The following is a 12,916-nucleotide window of genomic DNA, read 5'->3' on the forward strand; positions in this document are numbered from 1 at the left end:
ACAAGCCATCCTAAGTCTGTAAAAAAAAAAAAATAGAAAAAAAGGAAAAAATAGAAAAAGGTCGGAGGGTGGGGGTGGGAAGGCAGTAAGAATCAGCCTGATAAAAGGTTTACAAATGAGATGAAGAAGAAGAGGAGAAGGGGAGAGATTGTCTATGCAAGGCAAGAGACCCAGGAGGCAAAGGCTGAAGTCTAGGCAGGCAGACTAGAATGTGACGAGGAAACATACTGGCTTTCTATGAAGAACAGAGCTAGCAGCAAGGAAGTAATAATGGCAGACGAGGGAGACTAGTGCCTTTTCCTTTCACGTGAACATACTCCCTTCACTAGAGCCTACTCCCCTTCAGTATGAAACGAGGACCAACGCTCACAAAATTCAGTTATAAAATAGGAAGCTGCCCTTTGGCAGTCTCTTTCTAAGTGCCCATACCCATCACTTGCTCCTCAAACACTTGCTCATATGTTAGAGAAATGCTCAATCAGTCTTGCTAAAAATACTAGCAGTGAGAGCCTAGACTCATCGCTCCACAAGCGAGTGAAAGCAATCATTCTGCCTCGGTGCAAACATGCAGTATCAGTATGGGACAGACCACTCACAGCCTAGAGCTTCTACTTTCTGTGCTAATTTTTTTTAGCATATATTCTTAACAGTTGCGATTTGCTATTAGCAATCTATATCAAACATTTGATGTTTAATGGTAGCCTGCAACTCAGCTGCGTTCGGCATGGACAGGAAAGTGCTCATTGGTAGGAACCTCATAAATTGCAAGTTAAGCAGGGAACCTACGTTATAAGACACGTGCAGAAACCGCAGCACCTGAACGTAAGCTAACTCCTTCTCTACGCTGGGTATCAAAAACCAACCCTGAATAACTCTCGACATTGCAGAAGCAAGTCCCAAGAATGTGCCCGTAGAAAAAAAAAATTGGGATGGCAACAGAATTCATTTCATAAGAGTCTTTTGAGGCAAGACTTCTTGCAGCCTTCCAGTAACTCACCAACAGAAATACGCTTTTGTTATCAAAGACCTCTCTGCATTACAGTTTGCGACGTGCCAGTTTCACACATTTTCTAACCCAAGACCAGCTTCTCGATGCACCCCTCGAACGCAAAAGAACGGATTTAGTCTATGCTGCCTGAACTGTACTTTCCTCGGTCAGAAGGTAACATGGTTCGTTCCGGAAAGCATCATTTTTCAGTAACAACCTTCCCCACAGGGGCCAAACATTACGTTAACCAGCCCAGGAGATACTCATGCTATTTCATACATGACGATAACAGGGCAGATACTTGCTATATTCAATTCCTAAAGCGAGCCTCCTTTGGCAAAAGAAAACGCTATTTATTTATTTATTTAGATTTTTATTTTTTTTTTTAAACAATGCCGTGGGTTGCTGTTTTCAAAGGCCTCTCTGTCTTCTCTGATGAAGACATCTCTCATGTAATTATGGAAGCTGCAGCTGTTTCCACTGACAAGCTCTCAAAGTCCTGGGCTCACTAACCTGTGACAGCCGTAATATCCAATTGCAGGTGACGGAATATTCTAGTTCTGCTCATTTCCTTTGAGGCCCAGAAAAGCTCATGACAACAGGAGTACCATGAAAGGACCCATAATATTACCTTTATTTTCAGCTTCTTCTAAGTCCTTCTCGTTTGCCAAGAGAATTTCTTCTCTCTGATCAGGTAACAAGTCAGCAAGACAACAATCAATCTCCGCTCTCTGAAAGAGAAAAGTTTCTCAACTGCATCCTTATATGAAGTCCGTGGTGTTTGACATCTGGCTCACTTCAGCTCATTTCTACTGACACATCTTCTCACTGTCTTGACTCCCTGGATGCTTGGAGCCAGCTGATTTTTTCCAGGACCCATTTGTGTTATAAACCTGTATTTTAAGACTTGCCACGTGTTCCCAACCTTAAAGAGTGAGCACATACTGTTCTCTCACCTGCTCAGGCTGCAGAGCTGCCAGGGTCCTGCCACCAGCTCGAGCCCTTTCACCCTGCTGCTCTGCTGGAGGGCCTGCCAAAACAAACAAACAAACAAACAAAACACAACCACAAGACACGCAGACAAAGGTTACAGCCCATGTGGGAGGAAACGAACGCTAACCTTTCATCTTCCAACTCTTTACTCAAAGCAGGAAAACAGGTACGGTCCTAATAGACATATCAAAGAAATTCACTGTATGCCAGAACAGGAAAATCTGTATCAGATACCAAAATGCTGCCACGGTCCCCGAGCACAGCCCTTTTCAAGGCATCACAGAGATTCAGCAAGATCATCCAGGTCATAGGGGACAAACAAGCTCGTATCAAAGCTGCACACAGCTTGTATCAAAAAGACTTGACAAAGAGCAAAAGAATACAAGGACGGCTAAATCTCAGGGCGTAGGAGAAAACTGAAAACAGGGAGGCATCCTTTGAAAAAGTTTAATTAGACAACTAACGAAAAGAGAAAAGATTGCAAAACAACACGGGAATGTACAAACAGCGCTGGAAGCCAAAAGCGGCCTGAGTAACAGCTTGCAGAATAGCTGCTCTCTCCACGCCTCTCCCTGTGCACACTGAAGGGTTCCTACGGAAGAAAGGTTTTCTTCTTGGCGTGGATATCAAAGAACCTGTCTCAAACTGAAACGATACAGAACAAGTTTTGAAACAGAAGCAGAAGTAACAAGTCAAAAGGCTCACGCAGCATTTCACTAAGGAGTTCTCAAGTAGCTCACGGATAAGCTACGTTTTCATTTTTAACTCTCTTGAAATTGTCTGTAGGACAGATGACTTGAAATGTGACTAATAGGCCCGGACTTCTATTTCAGAAGCGTCCTACAGAAATTGCCAGAGCAGGAATTCCCACGTTAAGGAAAATAACAGGAGGTAAGAAAAGAACTAGCGGACACTTGATTAAGAAGACTTAATTAAGGAGCGTTAAAACAGCTTTTTAAAGCGAGGTCATACTTTATAAAGTAGAGCGTATTTTCGTGTTCTTTGAAAAAAAGTGACACACGCGAGGAGATAAGAGTTCATTTTAAAAAGGTACCTGAGTATTTCAAGCGTGTTTTGGAAGACAGAAGACAAAAGAAAGAATGGGAGTAACCACGTTCCATGGTAGAGGAAGGGTCGCAGTAAGATTTCACCTTTACTTTTGCTGTTCACCATACTTGTAATCGTCTGAGACGTGGGGTTACAAGATGAAAAGCTTTATAGCTGATACAAATTTATTGCAGTAGGACAAAGTGAAAAGCGCTGATATCGCACTTTTTCCCAGAAAGGAACTTCTCGGAAAAGGAGCTAAGTTTCCTGGTGGACGCCAACTTGAACACGAAACAGCAATGTGCCTTTGCTGCAAAAGCAGCTGAGGGTATCCTGGGTGGCATTAGGCAAAGTATTGCCAGCAGGTCAAGAAAGGCGATCCTCCGCCTCTGCTCAGGAACGGTGAGGCCGCACCTGGAGTGCTGGGCCTGGGCCTCCCAGTACAGGAGAGACCTGGACACACTGCAAAGAGTCCAACGGAGGGCCACGAGGACGGTAAGGGACTGAAGCACCTTTCCCATGAGGACAGGCTGGGAGAGCTGGGACCGTTCGGCCTGGAGAAGAGGAGGCTTGGAGGGGATCTCATCGACGTCTGTAAATACACGAAGGGAGGGTGGAAGGAAGACAAAGCCAGACTTTTCTAACTGGTACCCAAGGAACAAAAAAGGAGGCAACAGACACAGGCCGAAACATAGGATGTTCCCCTCCTCCTGTGGTTTCCTGAACATCAGTAAATACTTTTTCGCTGTGAGGGTGACTGAGCACTAGCGTAGGCTGCCCAGGGAGGTCGTGGAGTCACGGTCTTTGTGAGGTTTCAAAACCTGTCTGGACGTGGTCCTGGAAAACCAGATCTGGGTGGCTCTGCTTGAGCAGGGGTGTTGGACCGGGTGACCTCTGGAGGTCCTTCCGACCTCAACCAGCCTGTGATTCCTTTGCAGCCGCTATGCAACCAAATAGCAAGCACAATTCAAAGCAGATAAACGTTAAGAAATGCAGAGGCAAAAGGGGAAATCAGGCCTCGGTACTGCACATAATCCTATGAAAACATCACCTCAATGCTCATCAGCGTCGAAGAGCAACTTACACGTTTAAGCTTTTGGAAAAGGCCTAGGAAAGGCAACAAGAAACATCACCAGTCTAATCAAAACTCAAAGTTAGCCTTGCTATCTCATAAACTGAAGGTTCATTTGCATCTTGGATGCTACGCAGAATTTTATTTTTGCCTATCTTAAAAAGGTCACAGTAGAATAAAAACAGTTTCAGCCAAGAGAAACAGGGATCGCCAAACTTTTGGAACAGTTTCTGTAGAAAAGGACTAAGAAAAAAAAAAACTTTTTCACGTGACAAAGAGACGATGAGGGAAAAGACGATGTCTCATATCATAGAAGTTGAACAGAGATCGATCACCCGTGTTCTCTTTCCATACAGAAGGCGGGGGCATCAAAAGCTAGCAGGAAGCAAACTTCAACGCTCCTCCTGCCCACAAACACACACAAAATAAAGGAAGCAGTTCTCCACATAGTGCTAGCTCCAGAGTTTACGCACAATACCTAGTTAAGGCTCGTGACTGCTGTGACCCACGGATGCTAAGTGTTTACATGGGTTCAAAGGATATGGCCGATTTTTACAAGAAACACATTAAGCGTTTTTATACTCAAAGGCATTGGCTTGTCTTAAAGTGCAAGTCACAAGTATCGCTCTATACTCGTTCCATTCTGCTAAGACCACCGATCTTTGGTCTGACTTTCTGCGGCCCTTGTTACATTGTCACAGCAACCCAGAGGCAGGAAAACATTCCTGCATACGGTAACAAAAGACCGAGTCATTAAAAGAACTTACGACAAAAACCCAAACTACACACTATCTTAGTTCAGCCGTACATTCTATATGCACGCTTTCACCCTGAAATCTTCAATAATAGATGATAACCTCTAAGACTAAAAGCAATACAAATTCTACCCAGTTCTTTGAATGCAAGTCTGATGCAGCAAGTCATCAGCTGGAAGGAACCCGAGCAGAGGATTCAAGATGTTCTATTCCAACACTAAAAATTACCTTTCAAAAGCCGTTTGTCAAGCAGAGCGTAGTTTCCCATTTGTTGAACAGGCAGGCCTAGCCAAATTTCGACCCTAAACTTCCAGGAAATCTCTACAGCTCCCAATGTACATGTTACTTCCGTACTCACCTGCAGGTTTTACCTCTGAAAAAAAAGTTCCAACTTTCTTCCCTTCCACAACACCTGTGATGACACGACCCGAGATCTTTGGGTGGGTTCCACTTGCAATCACTGCAGAGGTGCCTCCTTGGAGGGCCCACAGAGCTGCTTTCACCTGCGATGAAGGATAGAGCCAGTTCCCGAAAATGCATTTGTTATTTGAATCCCCATGCTCAACACGAATTCTTGCTCCACTTTGATCACTTACGTTTCCCACCTGGGATTTGGTTCCAAACGTCACCGATTGTTGGTCTCCTGGGTAGGATATGTCAGTGAGCTTTGCATCATCGGATCCAGGAGGGCTGTCAAAGAGTCCTGAAATGAATAATAAAAAATTGTTAATGTTACATATCTTCTGTTCCAAAGCTCACCAGGGAAAAATAACTAAAGCCTTTGAGGCTAAAAACCTGTATTCCACTCTACAGGATTCAAAACTTCCACTGAACCCTCCTTTTGTGGAACTGAAAGGATGAAACACTAACATGCAGGCTCAAGATGCGTAACTTCACCGGAATTGTAGCTAGTGTGAGGAAACAGAATATCCACATGCTGAATAGTATCACGTACGCTGGGAAGTACCCACACTTCAGTGAGGTTAGAGAGAAAACCGGAAAGAAGTTTCCAGCTTTTATACGGTTCAGAATCAGGGCTGACACACAAGAGTGCACAACTGAACAAAGGACAGTCCTCTTCACCTAAAATCTCAGATGATATTCCCGAATGCTGTGTTGTACACTGATAAACCGGGCAACTTAGAAATATGTATAAAGGCTAACTATTGAGTTCTGCAAAGAAAGGACACAAGACTATAGACACACACTTATTCATTTTAAATAAATATTGTACTTTTATTTAACTATGTTCTGAGTTGAGCGATACTTCTGTTTACCTAACATGTAAACCCTAAACTCTACCGCCAAACTTCCCAGAAGTTCTATGCGAACAAACACGTCACAGATTAAAGCGCACAAGTGAAGAGTACCTGAACTCTTCCTTTACAGCTTGGGAAGGAAAGGACACTTCTTTCCATAAAGAAGATACCACAGCAAATGAATAAGCTGTGAGGAAATGGGAGCGGTGTTTTCGTTTGTTTTTTATTTTTATTTTTTTATAAGTTGTTTGGACTACCATTTTTGTTATTTTTTTTTTCCTGAGGCAGTCATTTCAACTAGAATCAACCATGAAATCCATCTGAAACAGCTGGAAGAAATTGTGGTTATGAAAAGCCAACCTCCTCCTTCCTTCTCGGGGCCTACAATATGGACCAAAGTCCAGAAGCCACCGAAGGAAACACGTCTGGAGATGATAAAAAGAGTACGTGATTTTGTTGATGGCCTGGTGTGAAACTGTACCTACCACCTTCCTCTTTCCAGAAAAGTACCTTCAACATCAACAGGTGACAGACTTCACGGCAGCACAGCTCACAAGACTAGACCACTATCAGCCACACGTCTGGGAGACAGAAAAGCTAGCAAGCTCCAGGTATCTGGAAAGCAATATCCAGGACATGTAAAGTACCCATAAATCACTGAAAGACAGAATCCACTGCCGGAAGAAGCAAACGATTGTAGAATAGCGTTCGGCGTATATGCAGGGAAAGACTATGTATTTAGAATCAGGAGCGTTACTCATGACTATATACAATTCCGAGGAGCTAGCAGAAGTACCGTAGCGTCCACACAGGGCGTGCCTTCCAATCCTTTTACCGGCTTTGTTGCCCTCCTCTGTACGCTTTCAGGGATCTTAACGTTCTTTTTATATTGTAGAGCCCAGAATCGCACACAATATTGAAGGAGAGGCTTCGCCAACGCTAAATACAGTGGGAGAATCACCTCTTTTGACCAGCTGCCTACACTGTGTTTAATATATCCCAAAATGCTAGACGATAACCCGTGCTTCTGAATCCTCTAGCTATCTTCCCAGGGCCCTGAAATTTATTTTGATTGAACACAGACTTCTTGCTGCAAACTTGTTGGTACCCACGTGAAAGAGCAGGAGTAAGGAATAATCTGAAGTTTGAACTAAGCTCGTAAGCTCGCTAGCAATGTCCCTGATCCAAGCCCCAGGCAGGTAGAAAAGCTCTCGGTAAAGATGGTCTGGTCTGCAGATGGGAGCCTCTGTTCCCTTCAGAAGGCAGTCACCTGTGACTATAACCTGGCACTATTTCTTCACAACGCTGGCCTTGATCTCTCGATCACTCTACAATTCCACGAAAGGAATTGCCTCCCAAGTCGTTCTTGACTGACCACAACTAGCGTTCCGGAAAGCCCTGCAAGCACTTGTTCATTACTTCTAGGATAATTCTTAAAGCTGAAGCGGGACAAAGTTTTGTCCACAAAGGCCTTCGGGGAGACTTCTGAAAGGAAAACCAGGCCAAACCAAAAAACTAGGAACAGCAAGCGGCGTGTACGTCGGTTTTGCTAACAGAGTAACACTAACGTACTAGGAATTTCCACGTTCTTTGCCCTCTACCTTGAAAGTGTCACCCAATTCTGTCAGTGTTCACCATCAGCTTCTTTTTTTTTTTTTTTTTTTTAAATTTTCACATGGACATCTGAGAAAAACATTTCGAGTCCCCGTCATCGAGGGAGGAGAGGAGAGGAAAAAAAAAGAAAAAGAGAGGGGGGTGGGGAAGAAGCACAGCCATTCCTTTCCTCAGTAATGTGAGCAAAAAGCTCAGGCGCTCGGCAACAACATAATCGTAGAATATCCTGAGTTGGAAGGGACCACCGAGGATCATCGTTAAGGACCACCGAGTCAAACAACGCGCTTTGAAAGACAAAACACAGAAGAACCTGCACGTTATTTAATCTCAGCTGTAGAGTCACGTGTATTTGTACCCGCTCATTCCTTCACCTGCCAGTTTATTGTGCTACAGACGCTACAGAACACACAAACTGCAAGGTTACTACTACCTTTTGTAACCGATGCGACCTTTGGTAGGGCTAGCCGTCTAAGAGAGCCACCAAAATCCCCTTCACGCCTGGATTTCACCCGGAGGTCGCTGCGACTTACCCGGACAGCTGGGACAGACGGGCTGCTCTTTCTCCTGGGAAACCTGCGACTGCAGCACGCCAGCTGCAGCTTTCCTCCCTTCAGCTGCCGCGCCACCTTCGCTCGGCGACAAACCCCGCGGGGGTCCCAGCGGCGGGGAGCTGCTTCTGCCCTGGTGAGCCGCAGGGAAAGGAGAGAGCCGGCCGTCAGCGCGCGGGGGGAGGAAAACCTCCGAGGCGCAGCCCGACGATCGAGCGCAGCGAGGACCCGCGCCCGGCCGCCGCAGCCCCCACCCCTCCCGGCCCGACGCTCCGGGGAAGCGCCCCCGAAGGCTCTCGCTCGCCTCACCGCCGGCAGCCGCGCTCGCAGCCGGCGGCAACCTGCGCCTCCCGGCGCGCACGGCCCGGCCCCGGCCCCGGCCCCGGCTCGGGGAAAGACCGGCCGCGCGCCACAGAACTACAGCTCCCAGCATGCCGCGGGACGGAGCAGTCCATCCGCCCCAGAGGGGAGTCGGCCAAGCGCACGCAGCCGCCCCCCCCCCCCCCTCGCCGCCCTCTCTGCGCCCGCCCGCCCCCCCCCCCCCGCGCCGCTTCGCCCCCCTCTCCCCCAGCCCTCCGAAGCCCCGCGCAGTGCAGACCCCGCCGCACGCCCGGTCCGCTCCGCTCCGCTCCGGCGCCGCCCCCGCCCCGCACAAGGGCCGTTTCCGCAGAAGCCGCCGACCGCGTGGCGCCCCAACCGCCCGCCGCCTCGCCCCCTCCCGGCCCGGCCCGGGGCGGCGCCGACCACCAACCTCGTTGCGGCACCGCGCCGCGGCGGCCCGGCCCGGCCCGACAGCTTCCGCCCATAGTGCCGGCAAGCCCTGCACGGCACCTCCGCCCTGGGTTCCTCCGAGCCAATCACGGAGCGTTTCCGCCCTGAGTTAAGGCTAGCCGTGACGCCACATCCGCCCTCACGGTCCAGCCAATCACGGCGCCGCTTCCCTGTGGGAAGGCGACCCTGAGGCTGCCCCTGTGCTGCCTTTTTTTTATTATTATTATTTTTTTTTTTTTAAAGAAGGCGCGGGTGTTCTTGGTCCTCTCTCGTCAAGTATATCTGCGAGAAACATCTCAAATAATTTTCTTGACACACGATCTTCTCTGAGGCTATTTTATTCGCGGTTGCAGTGGCGGGCGTCCTGCCGATCAGGAGCGCATTGCAGTAAGCACAGCATCAACTTTTAGTCCCTGTTCCCCGACGCCCGATCCCCTCCCCTGTGTCCTCACTGGCCGAGTACTGCAGGTTCACAAGCTACTCGACGCTCCTCTGTCCCATGTATGTACAATTTTACTTCTTTTTCAACCCTTTAATTTCTCCCTTCTTATTTCCTTTTTTTTTTTTTCCCCTTTCTTATGTTTCAGGAACCTGTGATCTTTGTTTTACCGTGCCCACGCTGCTCAACCTGTTTTTCCTCAAGCTTCTGCCTTATTTCGGAACAGTGAGGCCGCCTACTGTCCGCTTACCCACGTGGCGTTTCTCCTCATTATGACTGCACAACTACCTCGGAATACAGAAAATTAGTTCTCTACTGCAAAAACACAACTTAGTTTCTCACAGCTCCCTCCTCTCCTTTCCTTACTCCTACTGTTGTTTTTGCACCTCTTCACGTACCGCGCTCTTGAGTTTCTCCAACGTTAAGGCGCAATAGTCTTCTTCGGATGTCACGGGGGATGGGAGGCGTACAACGCCATTATTTTTACAATACCAACAAATAGTTGTTTGAGCCAATTCTGTTCAGGTAACCACGAAGTTAGTTTCTCCCACATGTTTCTAAATGCCCAGGAACTGTCATCTTGAGCTACTCTATGTAGGATCTTTCCCCCCCCACGCCCCCCAGTATACCTTTTTTTCCCCCCAAATATCAGTCAAATCCGTCCCGTTTGATCTACATCTATACAGCAACTAGCATTAATTACAGTGCACGCTCCTCCTTATGAGGTTATTAATGAATCGAATACTATTCGATTCTACGGTACTATTTTTGCAAACTTATCAAACTTATTTTCTAGTTCTTCAGTTATAGCGGAGATATTTACAATAGCTTTTTCTAATTCACCCACCCCTCACCAAGGTAAAAACCACCTTGCAAAGCTGTGAAATACTAGAGAATTTTACTAGAGAATTGTCTGGAGTCCGCTTAATCCTGCGTGTGGTCTCAAGGGGGCTTTGGCTTTGTGGGTCTTCAATAATAGTCACGTTTGGAATTACTGCCTCCAGGGTGCAAGCTCCCTTCCATCCCAGGGGCAACACCTTCCTGGCTTTATTGCCACGTAGCCAGTACCACCTCTCGCCATTTGGGACAGGCCATCCAGGTGCAGGATTCTCACGTCGCATCTGGCACGCGCTATGTATATTAGCGTTCCTGTGGCTACCATATTTGGTGCAGCGTGGATTATTCCCTGCGTGGATAATTCCACACCCAGGGTCAGTACTATCGCCCCCTGAGTTTCTATCAATGTTGTTTAAAAGGCACCTTCGATAACACGGTATATTGTAGCCAGGATTACGCGCAGGGAGCGTGAGAAACACTCCGTAGCCAGTAGCTTAGGCTCAGGCGAGGATCTCAGTGAAGTAGTAATTTATTCGCGATCGCAATGGCACGCGTCCCACAAGCAGGAGCGCGCCTACTAGTCACACAGTATGGTTTGTGTACTTTCTTTCTCGACGACCGGGACCCTCCCCTGTTTCCCCACTGACTGGGTATTCCGGGTTCACAACCTATGCGACGCTTCACAGACACTACGTGGCCTTCAGTTGCCGGCCTGTTCAATTTCAAATTTCTTTTGACTTTTTTACTGTTTGAAGCGGTAATGTTTCTTCACTGATCTGACTTGACGCCGTGATTTTCACCTAGCTGCTCTGAGGAGTCCGGTTGTCTGCATTTTACAAGGTTGTCCGTTAAGCTTTCTTATCACTGCGAGCCTATCTCAACACCGCATTCCTTCCCTCTAAACAACGTAACTCTGCAAAAACAACATTTTTATTCCCACAATTCCCCCCTTTTCTTCTTTATAAATTGTTGATTTTTGCAAAACTTTTCTCTGCGGTGTAATTTGGTAGATCTCTTCCTCTTCTTCACCTTCTTTGCTTTCCATCCCCTCTAATATCATCGCCTTACGTGAGTAAGGTGGTGGCTCCACGGTCATTTCTTTCGATAGTGCAGTTTCAGTGAGCCGCTGTACTAGTCCTTTTACACGGGATAATGCAACAACCAAGGGCCGTCAAAACTCCTGATATTACGATCAAGGACGCAGATACGGACGCTAGGATCCCTTTCCATTTACCAAACCAAGATTCCGAACATCCCGCGAAGGAAGGGCCGGTTCCTAATTACTCTGCCAATTCACTGGCAAGGTCGGGAAGCCCTTGCAACGCTCTAGTTACTGTGCCATCTGGGGCAGTATTGTTGGGTATAAAAGTGCAACAATGGTTGCTCAGTATCACACACACACACACACACACACCTCCTTTCTCCGCGATCAACATATCTAATGCTATTCTGTTTTCCCAAGCCATTTTGCTGGTGGCATCTAGTTGTTCAGCGATTTCTCTTATCGCATCCCTTGTATGATTTATGAATATCTGCTGACTATAATAAATACTCTTATTGATTGTTACCCACCAGAACAGCGACTCAAACCCTGCAGCAATGTGATTCCTGGCTTTCTGTTCATCGGGAACTCCTCTAGGCACCCCAACAGAATCTATGTACACTCTATCATCAAATGACATTCCTGAGCCTCTTTTACTTCTTCTGTGTATTTGTGATGTTTCTCTTTCAAATGCCAGGGTGAAGGGTATAGCTAATTGAACAAGTGCAAAAGTGCCTCCCCAATTAGATGGTAGGGTGGACCATAAGATCTTCCCTCTGCAGTACCACCACAGATCTGCCCTGGGGATCTCAAGTCTTGAGCAGTTTCCCTTCAGGTCCTTGGTAGCATTCAAGGTCCTTGTGCACAAGGCAAATTCTCCCAGATGCCGGGTAGCGCTCACACCCTGCCGTGAGAGGCAAGCTGCATGGTCACCTGTAGCTGTAGAGAATGCAGGGGGAACCCTGATATTGCTATCACGCAAGGAAGGGAACAGCAAAGAGAGAGACTTACAGGCCTCATTTCCCCAGGCAGTCTTTTCTTGGTACAATGCAATCATACATCGCATCCCCTGGGAATCCCTGGTCCACCCCAATGGGAAGGGCACTATCCGGGCAATCCGTCGTCCCGAGGCACAAGCATAGCAAGTGCTACGGTTGAGACTCTGGACAGCATATTTGACCCATTCTATCCAGGCATTCACATCCCCATACCCTGTTTCAATCTCAAATGTTTGAACTGCCACATTTCAAAGAGAGCCTCCTGTTTTCTCTCCTGTTTTCTCCTTGAGTTTCTCCCTTTCTCTGATGGCAATAGAGGATCGTTTCCATACAGCTGCTCTCAATCTGGCTGTTGGGTGTCTCCCAGTTACTTGTTCTCTCTGCTCAGTTGTCATTGGGCATTTAAATCTCCACAAGCTAACACCTCACAAGCATCAAACATGACAGATTGTGGTACATAACCCTCTGTCACATTCACCCCTATTTTGACGGGGTATCCCATCTTACTATTATCTGGTCATGCCTTTTCCAAGTTGCCAATTGACCAAGGCCT

General features: G+C 47.2%; 1 protein-coding gene and 1 long non-coding RNA gene across 2 annotated transcripts; one reads left to right on the plus strand and one right to left on the minus strand.

The window, feature by feature from the left end:
• Positions 1 to 1,320: 1,320 nt before the first annotated feature.
• LOC136790289 (uncharacterized) lies at positions 1,321 to 8,724 on the minus strand. Its single transcript, XM_066993272.1, has 5 exons — positions 8,259 to 8,724; positions 5,452 to 5,558; positions 5,214 to 5,358; positions 1,945 to 2,018; positions 1,321 to 1,719 (listed from the first exon to the last, which is right to left on the minus strand). The coding sequence occupies exons 1-5, from the start codon at positions 8,707 to 8,709 to the stop codon at positions 1,579 to 1,581; spliced, it is 918 nt and encodes a 305-aa protein (XP_066849373.1). The 5' UTR covers positions 8,710 to 8,724; the 3' UTR covers positions 1,321 to 1,578.
• A 483-nt stretch (positions 8,725 to 9,207) lies between these two features.
• LOC136790303 (uncharacterized) lies at positions 9,208 to 11,919 on the plus strand. The gene is made up of 2 exons (XR_010829899.1): positions 9,208 to 9,548; positions 9,635 to 11,919. It is a non-coding gene; the product is annotated as an uncharacterized lncRNA (long non-coding RNA).
• The last annotated feature ends 997 nt before the right edge of the window (positions 11,920 to 12,916 follow it).

The sequence above is a fragment of the Anser cygnoides genome, chromosome 3 (assembly GCF_040182565.1).
Source record: "Anser cygnoides isolate HZ-2024a breed goose chromosome 3, Taihu_goose_T2T_genome, whole genome shotgun sequence".
Taxonomy (NCBI): Eukaryota; Metazoa; Chordata; class Aves; order Anseriformes; family Anatidae; genus Anser; species Anser cygnoides.

Bases quoted from the DNA above. Each gene is read 5' to 3' on its own strand.
- LOC136790289 (XM_066993272.1), bottom strand. From the start codon at position 8,709: ATGCTGGGAGCTGTAGTTCTGTGGCGCGCGGCCGGTCTTTCCCCGAGC. The intron at 5,359-5,451 runs GTAAGTGATCAA...CCTTCATCGCAG, and splicing joins CCAAATCCCAGGTGGGAAAC to GTGAAAGCAGCTCTGTGGGC. The intron at 2,019-5,213 runs GTGAGTACGGAA...TTGTTTTGGCAG, and splicing joins TTCAGAGGTAAAACCTGCAG to GCCCTCCAGCAGAGCAGCAG.